The sequence below is a fragment of the Rissa tridactyla genome, chromosome 2, assembly GCF_028500815.1.
Source record: "Rissa tridactyla isolate bRisTri1 chromosome 2, bRisTri1.patW.cur.20221130, whole genome shotgun sequence".
Classification (NCBI taxonomy): Eukaryota; Metazoa; Chordata; class Aves; order Charadriiformes; family Laridae; genus Rissa; species Rissa tridactyla.
The window spans coordinates 122,143,410-122,153,870 of NC_071467.1; the positions used below are offsets into that span (position 1 = coordinate 122,143,410).

The 10,461-nt window shown below is 36.8% G+C and overlaps 1 protein-coding gene across 2 annotated transcripts in view; it reads left to right on the top strand.

Annotated features, from left to right (window-relative positions):
- ABHD5 (abhydrolase domain containing 5, lysophosphatidic acid acyltransferase) overlaps nucleotides 1–9,419 on the top strand; it is a 29,612-nt gene extending 20,193 nt beyond the window's left edge. For both annotated transcript variants that reach the window (XM_054191365.1, XM_054191366.1), the window contains exons 4-7: nucleotides 1,336–1,490; nucleotides 4,931–5,042; nucleotides 5,585–5,771; nucleotides 7,189–9,419. In XM_054191365.1, the coding sequence (XP_054047340.1) occupies nucleotides 1,336–1,490; nucleotides 4,931–5,042; nucleotides 5,585–5,771; nucleotides 7,189–7,278 (544 nt within the window). In that variant the 3' untranslated portion in view covers nucleotides 7,279–9,419. The remainder of the gene's footprint in view (nucleotides 1–1,335; nucleotides 1,491–4,930; nucleotides 5,043–5,584; nucleotides 5,772–7,188) is intronic.
- Nucleotides 9,420–10,461: the final 1,042 nt, after the last annotated feature.

The window sequence follows — 10,461 nt, forward strand, 5'->3', positions numbered from 1 at the left end:
GTGGTGGGGGGTCTTGATTTTCAAATACTACAACTTCTGGACTGTTACTTCTGGAATGATTTCTTATGGTCAACTTCCCATTATCCTGGGTTATTTTTTAGGCTTGGTAACTAAAAGGAGAAATGCCAAATAGGAAGGAAAGCATTAAGAAAGGAAAGATGAAAAAAAGTTTACTCTGTTTTTATTCATGTTTTTGCTTTATTGTGTTTAATTCCATAGTTCGTACACAGAATGTTCCTTACAGTCATTAGCCTCTAATCTCTCCTGCTTGGTTTGTATAGTTAAATTCTACCCTGTCTTCTTGCAAATACGCCCGAGGATGAGCTGGCAGCCAAGAAACATCTTTGGGAGGTTAATCCTTTTCAACCCCTCATTTCAAGCACAGATTTTTGGTTTCCCAACTGATTATAGTCCAGAAATAGCCTTTGGGGTCACTTTTGACATCGTTTTAGGCACTAAGAACTGTTCTGTATTAGATATCTAATCTCATGGCTTTGAAAGAGAAGGAAGTCATGAAAAAGAAAGTAAAGATCATGAAGTTTGCATAGAAAATCACCTTAAATATGCAAAACGATAGTTAAGTGTCGCTTTTTCAGAAATCAGCAGTATCTGGGACACTTAGAGTTGGTGTTATTATGGGTTTAAACAGAAATAGACGATTGCAATTTACAAAGATGAAATAGATTTTTGCTTGAGGGGGACTCACAGCATGAAGTGATTGATAGTTGCATGTGCTGGAGATTCCTACTATGCTCTCTGTACTGAGGTTCCTTTGAGTAATAGTTTTATAAATTGTCTCTTTGACGTTTCTTTCATGACCTAAATCAATAAATTGAGAAAACATTTGCTAATTTTGCTCTGCCTCTCTTTACTTTGCTAAGATGATTTTTCAGATATATTGCATCTCTTCTTAGAACAGAGAGCTTAGAAGGCTTGAAAAAGAAAGACTTTTAGCAAGTTTACTTAAATGGAACAGATGCAATTATCTTCTTTTCTGTGGAATTAAACTGCTCCTGCAAATAATATTGACTGAGCGTATAGATTATGCTATTTTTAAAAATAGAAACAAGACTGCCCTTTTTCTCAAATGCGTGACAGTGGGTGTCTATCGAATGCTGAATTTATCTTTGTGACATGAACTTCCAAGTTGCAATCCAATCTCTCTGTAATTAGTAATCAAAAGCAAAACCATTGATGACTCAGAAACTAGATAATAAGCCACTATGACAGAAGTAACTAGAACAGGTTGCATAGTCCACAGATAGCACATTTCTGTCGTACTCAGTCGAAGAAAAATTAATGTACTCTAAACCTCTGAACGTTTTTTGCCCACAGGGTCAAACATCTTATCTTAGTGGAGCCATGGGGTTTTCCAGAGAGGCCTGACAATGCCGAACACGAAAGACCAATTCCAATGTGGATCAAAGCACTAGGAGCTATATTGAGTCCATTTAATCCATTAGCTGGGCTGAGGATAGCAGGACCCTTCGGTGAGTTTTAGCTACTCTTAAATACCATTTCTGTTTTCGTTAAACATAAACAGGGAGCAGATATCACATTAAGATAAGCTTTGTTGCAAGGCCATATCACCCACAGAGAAAAGGAAGAAAAAGTGGGAGGGGTTGAGGAAAGATGAACTCTTCAGGACAAGAGGGCAGGCTCTTTCTATTAGAAATACTGGTATGATAGTTTATAGCAAGCTACATTATATTACTGTAGGCTACAGTTATAGTGAGTCAGAGTATGTGGACATCTGTTGGAGAAGCCTGACAAAGAGGCATGAATGTGGAAAGTTTTTTTTTCTGGTTGCCTCCAGTCACAGTCCACTTAGTTTCCCTTCCAACTGCAGTTTGAGGGACAAACAGGATTTCCGAATTTGGTTAACGTTAGAAAGCAGTCTCTCAAACTCATTTGTCTTTGGCCTGAGTTTAGAGAAGTTAAATTGAAAATGGGTTCTTTACATTAGCCATTTTCTTACTACTCTAGGAAATTTTGTGGGGCTCACTGGTGTCCTGCATTACAGTGGCAGTCTGTCCCTTGTATTTCTACATTTCCTCAGCAGCACTGGTGAGGTGTTAGAAAAACTCTGTGTACCCTAGTACTAGGACTAGGTAGGGATGACCAAAAATACTATTTTTTTAGTTTATGTGGGGAGAACGGTGTGATCAAATCTTAAATTTGTGTTCCTTCTAGAGGGGAAAGAGGTTATCTGTCTATTACTCTCTGTACTACAGGAGTATCTGCTGGAGAGGCTTGGAAAAAGAGATCCCTCAGGCCCCTCACAAGTTACAATTAACTCGCCTCTTCATCATTTTTATTATTCAGTCTGAAGAGAAACTAATGACATTTCTAGGCTTTGTTTACATTTAAACCACATCTGTTTCCTAAATCTCTTTCTATAGAGTATATATTTTAATATACTGATCTATTTGATTGTTTTGGGGAGCGTGACAAAATTAGCTTTTCAGACAAGCAATATGATTTGTATAAACAGATTATTATTTTTTAAAGTAAAATGCTAATTTGGTTAGCAAAACAACCTGAAGCGTATTGAGTGATAAGCACTGATTTAATGCCTTTTATCCAATAACAAATGCGTGCATAAATCGATCCATGTAGAAGAGTTCAAAGCTGAAGTTGTCTCCCTTAGCAAGTGCAGTCAAAACCATGCTGTAGAAACAGACCCTGTCTTGGCGAGGTATCCCCAACCTAACCTCGCTTATAGGTTGCTGCAGAGGTCGATGCTTTTCAAAATTTTTCATCCATTTCTCACTCTACGTGTTAAAAAAGTTTTCCATCATCAACTTAATGTGCAATTCTTGACAGGTGAAGCGTAGTTCTTGGAGAAGGGTAAGTTTAAACACTGTGCTGTGAAGTAGGCATCAAACCCAACCTGATGAAGGCACTGAACCAAACGCAGGTTTGCTTCTACACATACATGGGTTTAAGGTTCTGGGCAGGCATAGCTGTCTGATCCTCATTACAAAGCCAATTGCTCTTGTTCAAAGGTACAAGTTAGGCACTTAAATGAGAGCAAGGTTCTTTGGGATATCATGATGGTATCACATGGATATTTAATCAGACCCTCAGGCAGGTACTTAAACCTGGGAGAGAGACAGAATCAAGAGAGATCTTTTTACTTAAGTGATTTCCAGTTAGTTGATTTGCATGTTTTCCTTCACTTAACTGGAACAGTCACCCAGGAGGCTCACAGTATTGGGGTTTCTGCACTTAGATTGAATTTGTGAATTCTGTTCCTAAAGCTGAATGCCTAAAAATTGCTCAGGACAACAGTAACGTCACTGGGACCACACCATTTTTGTGGAACTCGGTGTCTTCAATGTTACTATTTCTTCCAGCATTTCCATAGACACTATGGAAAACATCAGCCAGACAATTGAGGGTGTCTTCAATAAACATCACAAGAATGAACCAGTGTGATTTCATTCTAAAATTTGTTCCAAAGTTGCCTTGACTCTTTGTTTCATTCTCCCCTGTAAATTCCTAGGGAAGGAGAACAGTTTCGCAATTGGACCCACAGCCAAAGCACTTTCTATCAAAACAGAAAATGAATTCTAAAATTTGGTAACATTCAGTCCCCTCGTTATTGGAAAAGGGGGTGCTGTGGTCTCTATGCAGGTAGCAGGGGAAGACACAGAATTAGTCTCTTTCTTCTAGGTACTCTTATCCCAAGCCATCTGTATCGTTTGTGTTCAAAAATAAACAGACAGAGAAAGACAAAAGTCCAGCAATTGAACTCTCTATAGAGAAAATACAAGCAGCAGAGCAAATTGCAGAATGTTTGCAAAATCTTCATTGCTTCAGGACTTAAATAGCTGTTTCATAAGGGAATTATTTTCTCCTGCACTGTATTAGTTTTCTGATTTGATTTAAAGCATACATAAGGGCATGTTGCAATAGTCCAATCTCAAGGTTAAAAACACATAGATCACTGTGACAAGGTCTACATAAATAGTACCAGGCCTTTGGCCAGGGACAGGTGGGAAGGAATGACATCATCATAATTGCACAGATTAACAACAGTATTTTCAGTTGATAAACCCGAGTGGTAAACTCTTCAAGGATGAATAATATTCTTAAGACTAGGATTACCCTTTAGTGAGGCTCTTGTCCCAAAGATCTGTCTGGTCAACTAGAAGAGGCTTCTTCCTTAAAGAAGTGATTCAGAATAGGAGCTTAACTTTAGAAAGCCTGAACTGGCCCCTGAGGGGACCTGCGTCTCTAGTTTGGCTGTTAAGAGAGCATGGACAGTAGCTTTCCTAGGTGAGATCTCTTGATTTGTACCAGTTCTTGTGTCTTATAATCTTGTCAAAATTTCTACGCCTGTTTTTCCACATAGGCTTCTGTTCTTTCAAGTAAACACTAGCTAGATCAACTAGTTTCGGAAGGAGACTGTTCTGTAAAAGGAGAGCACAGACTTATATCTAAGGAAGAGCAGCCCAGCTTTTTCAGCAGTGCCTTCTGGTTCTGAAAGGTGGGCTGCTTTTGGCCCACCCAGTGCTGCCAGAGCAAGGAGAAGGGCAGTGTTGGTATCAGGCGAGACTAAACTGGCGGCAAAAAGATGCTCTACCTAGCCCTTTTGCTGGTCCCATTTGCGTGTTTCCTCTATTGCTGCAGTGGCCCTTCTCAAACATTTCCTATAAGTATTCAGCAAGGATTGAATTACTCACCCCTTCTGGTGCAGCATAAAGTCCTTTAGAATATTTCTGTTTCATTCCTGTTTGATGTAATACCATCGTGTTTTCCTAAGACATGCAAGTGGTGAAACAAAACATTGGTTTAGAGGTCATCAAGCTTAGCCACAAGTTTCAAGGGAACGTGTTTGGAGGGTTATAACGGAAAGCATTAGGCAATCTGACGAAGTTGGATATACTAATTCCTCCTCTAATAGTGTTTTCTGTTTTAACAGGATTGAGCCTTGTTCAGCGTTTAAGACCGGATTTCAAGCGAAAGTATTCATCGATGTTTGATGACAACACTGTGGCTGAATATATTTATCACTGCAATGTACAGTCACCCAGGTGAGTATGAGTTTCCAAGTGTATGTTTTGAAGTCTTTCATTTACTGAGGGCCTGCTATTCCCTCCGATGGCCATGGCAATGGTGTGCATGCTGCTTTTTTTAAACGGTAAAATTTATTGTCTTGATTGAAGAAAAAGATAACGTTGTACTTTTTCTGAATTCCAGAAACTGAAAAATGTAAAAGCTGTCTTAGTTCTGTATTTCTTCTGAACTACCTGCGTGTTAATTCTGAGAGAGTTTGTGTGCTAATTTTTAATTTAAAAAATGTTACAGTGGTTTAATTTGTAAAGAATTTCTTAAAAAACTTTAAAAATAAGGTATTTCATTCTTTTAAGTGTTATCACTCAGTACTGTGAAAACATAGGTTCTTTCTGTTGAAAATTACATGCAAACCTTGAAAACTTTGTTTCTTAATAGTAAAAAATGCCAGTCTTGTGTATTAATGCACTCTGTGTTACTAAAAGGCACAGATACTCCAATTTAGAGAAAAGGCAAATCCAATGGAAATTTAATTGTTTTTACTCTCTTGAATGACTTGAAGTGGTGAAACAGCTTTCAAGAACATGACAATTCCTTATGGATGGGCAAAAAGGCCGATGCTGCAACGGATTCCACAAATGGACCGAGACATTCCTATCACTGTGGTCTATGGAGCACGTTCGTGTATAGATGGCAATTCTGGCAGCACTGTCCAGTCTCTGAGACCAAATTCGTATGTGAAGACAATAGTAAGTTGACTTTTAAAGCAGTTGTTTGTTTATCGTGTGGATTTGTTTAAATTGTATCTATGTTTTCTGTATAATGCTTTTGTTTGTCTGATAAGAGAATGGTTTGTACCTGGTGCTTAGTTCTTGTAAGCATCTTTAAGTCATTAAAAAAATACTTAGTGTTATCTTCCTAGCTAATAAGGTATGGCCTTATCATTTAAAATGTGTGTACTTGCTACTTGATGTGAATGTGCACACTGCATTTTTTGTTGATTTCTATAAAAACAAATTTAAATGTGATCTTCACACATTGTCACATCAGTCAGCCGTGATAACAGAATATGCATATATGTTACAATGCTATGAGGTGATAAAATGTTTGAATACACCAGCTGTCTTCTTACTGATGTTTAGATTTATCTGGACAGAAGTGTACAATATGTGATTTTTTTTTTAACACGATAACATAACTTTACTTTTATGGGCTTCAATTAGAGACAACATGTTTTAATGGAGGGGGGAAAAATAGATTTAAATACAAATTGATCTTGGACTGATTATAAAATTGAGAGAAAACAGGTCAAGTACCTTTGCTGTACACTATGGTGATGGCTTGGTACCAGTTTTGGCAGAGAATGATAAATTACAGAAATAAGTAACCACCCTATTTGTGGTTACTTAAGCCCTTAAGTTTTTTTACGTAATTGCTGTGAAATAATCTAGGGCACAAATGTGGGTGTTTCCCCCATATATTGCATCGTATGGATTTTACTTGTTCACGCTTAACATAGTTGTTGTTAATTTGCAGGGTTGAAATCTGTTTCCACAAGTCTAGAAAATCCCCAGCAATTTAAGCTTCTGTGTTCTTAATCATTTATCCTAGTACCTGCTTTAGTTTCTTCCACGTAATTTTTATAATAAGAGAATGCCAATTATTTGATGCTCTCTGTAATGCAAACGCTTACAGAACTGAAGAGCAACCTGGCAGAACTATTTGAGTGGAGAACAAAGGGGATGAAGATGAATCAGAAGTACGATATGTAAAACACGTTCTCCTAAGTTTGTTTTGCCGTGACTTGTGTCGACTTGAATGGTGGTGTGTTTTTCCACAAGGCGTGCAATTGAATAAGCCGGAGTTTTGCCCTCTTTTCCTGTGTAGCAAAGTTCCTTCAACAGGTGAAACAAGCTTTTGTTTTTCCTGATGTTTACAGTCCTTTTTAGGCTGTATGATACCACCTCCTGGCAGCAGTTGTGCTAACTGCATTAACACAGGCTGGGTGCAAGCGATCGGTTCCAGTTTTAAGATCTGTCTTTTCAAGTAATAGTGTATCAAGCAGGTAACGTGTCAAAGTCAGGTTCTTCACATGTCCCAGTATTTATTTATTTGTTTATTACATTCTGGTGATTTTTGATCTGTTTCTTCACCTTTATCCTCTAGGCTATCCTTGGTGCGGGTCATTATGTGTATGCTGATCAACCCGAAGACTTCAATCAGAAAGTGAAAGATATCTGCGATTCCGTGGACTGACTGTCTTCTTTCTGTTCTGTAGAAAGTCGTACCATAGATAGCGTTTAGTACCAATACTCTCTAAGAAATCACTAAAGAATGTGGAGCTACTGGCACAGGCTCTCTTTGCACATTGTTTCTTCTAAGAAGCCATTTGCACACTTAAACCACTTAGTGCCTTTTTGGGGGGGGGAGGTGTGTAGGGAGATTTGAAGCAAACTTTGTACAGATTTGTTTTGAGATTGGTTTTTAGATTATTGCCCTGTCATATGAAATTACACGCAACTTTTTAAACTGGAATTTTCTTCAAAATGTAATTGAATTTTGCACATGTTGGACTTCTAAAGATGCTGAATTCTTCACTAACGCGGAGAACTGTATCAATGCAGATACAATGTATAAAATGCAGTTTGGTTTCTTTATAAAAATTCATAGTTTTTAGTTGATGTTTCATAGCAAGAAAATGAAAATACTTACTCATTTCATATTTGGAATTCAAAACTCCATATACAATATTTTAAGAGGGTGTGTTTTATTTTTTTTTATTGGCATGGTAACAGCTTACGAAGCTGATTTTGGGAGAGGCCAAAACAACGAGCAGTGTCTGTCGCTGAAATATGTGTGTTAGTTTGTAAGAAATTGGGGCTCAGTATTGGGAAATCTGTCTTCTGTTGGATTTTATTTCCATTTATCTCAAGGCATCTTTTTCTGTCTCTGCAACTTTTACAGAAGGCTCAGTTTGTAAGAGTCAATGATGTTACCAGCACTCGTGCTTCCATAGATATTTTGATATGTAGATCTCAATATTTTAAAATATAGAAATTGGCTTGTTAGTTACACCATCTATTATTAACGCTTTACTGCAAGATTTGTTACTAGCCTAAACCTAACAATTGTAGGTAAGTGGACAAGATTTTGATTAGGGCTAGGGAATGGCCATCTGGATAGTGAGCATAATTCCCTTCTTCTTTAATTAGAAAACCTAGTCCTAGGAAATTCAGGGTGGAAGAGAGGCAGAGGGAGAATATTGACGTTCTCTAATTGGGAACTACAACAGGTTAGTGTATTTTAGTTAACATGCAGCCTCCTTATAGGAAGGATCATTACTGGAGTGAACAATACCACTGTAACAAATTATAATTATTTTTCTTGGAGATTCTTAATATAATTATATATTTAAATGGAGTATTTCGGTATTAGAGATAATCCAGTCTCTGCATCTTTTTGAAATTGTAGTTTGACATTAGTTCTTCACATGCTTAGCAAATTATATTAAGCAAAATACTTTGTCACTTTAAAGCCAAATTATGTGGTGATTTTTTTTAACAGGTTTACATATGATCTGCTTTTGAATATTAAATTTACTACTGAAGAGTTCTTGATACTTTTATACATAGAAAAATTTGAGTTAATGATAGCACCTTTTTAAAGTTTGAGTGGAATTCTGTGCATTTTTTTATCAAATTAAGGAATTGTTACACATATTTATGATGTGGAAGGCAAAGATAATCAGAGTATTTCCTGACTATTTTAGGTTATGTTCCCAGCCAAACATAATCTCCCTCTTTCTGAAGGAGATATTTATCTATGTGGCGCTATGTAAACATCAGTCTTTGTGACTGCCTTGACCGGTAGCACTTAATATCTAACAAGCTAAAGATTTTTATTAAAATTAACTATTGAATTAAATTACTTTTTCAATTAGCAAATGCCAGAATGTTTAAGCAAAACTTTGGGTTATTTGCTAAAATCTTGAGTTCAAAGTGGAAAATCAGAATATCAATTATATTTTTGAATATAAGCTATAAATTATCAGTCGTGTCACCATTTAGGTGGATGCCTTCAATATGTATTTTTTCCCCCTTTTCAGTGTCTAATTTGTATTTATCAACTTAAACAGCTGTTTTAACTGTGTGTAAAAACCTAATGCAAAAATATATTCTGAGTCTCCTCCGAATAACAAAAGGTGAAACAAGCTATTGGTGGTTTCAGATAGCACTTACTGATGGGAATTCTAGATTCCACATCAAAAGATGGAAGTAGGGATGAAAATTGCACACTGGATGTGAATATTGTTTTAAATATCCCTTGCTTTTTCTGCTTATTGTACTAATAAGACATATTGCTTAAGTTTTGCACAATAAAAAAAAATTTAAATGTTATGTTTGATTAATGATAAGACCTGATGTTGCTTTTGTAAAAATTGTGTGTAATTAAACCCTGGAAATCAAGAGTGATTAATAAGGTGAGCCTAAACCATTCAAAATACATTAAAAATGAGGCAATGCTTATTTTCAAATGTCTCAATGTACTTAACTGAAACTGGTAAGCATTTGTCAACAAGGAGCTGCAAGCTCGGAACGCTGGTTGTGTATACAAAACAATGTTTGTTGGTTGTCTTCCAGGCAGTACTGGATACTGCTGTGAAGGTCAAGATGGAATTTTGAATATCCTATTGTGTGCAACATAACCCAATAAAGTTAATTTAATAAACATAGTAAGAGGTGCTGAACAGAAAATGAATGGCACAAACTGAAACACTTGGGAGCTGGACCTTTTGTGAGCAGTTACTGACGAGGAATAAGGTCAGTTCCTACAGAAGTTCTCTTTCAGTGCAATGACCAGGTGCTTAAATGCACCGCGGCGAGCACTGAACACTGATGGTGCTATTTTTATTATAGTGCTATAAAATAAGACAAGAATCACAGGCATAAACGTACCCAAAGATCTATACCGTTTTAGCATCAAAATGAAGACAGCTTTGCAGCAGAGGCTAGGGCATAACAAAAAGAATCCAAAATATTAATAAAATCCAAGATTAACTGTCTAAGTCTCCAGGACGCGCTCTTCTTCCTGAGGTTGTTGTGATAAAATTTTATTAAAGTAACTTAGTAATATTTTGTTTGCATGGCTGAGTTCATCTTGTTACTTATTGAACCCTGCCAGATTAGATTTTAGTTCTGAAAAACTGATTTTCAGAGAAGTAATTTATTGATAAGACTCTATAATAAAACATTCGCAGCCATCACAAGTAAGCCCCCGTTTGTATCTGATTGTGAAAAGTAAATGGAGAGTGTGAATTCGTAGGCGTTGAGCTTGGAAAAAATGGGTCCAAACAGGAGAAATGCTGTCGTCTGGTTTCACTTGGATTAAACCAATGCTGGCATTTCTTTTTAAACCTTATCTTTTTAAGGTTGCTACAAC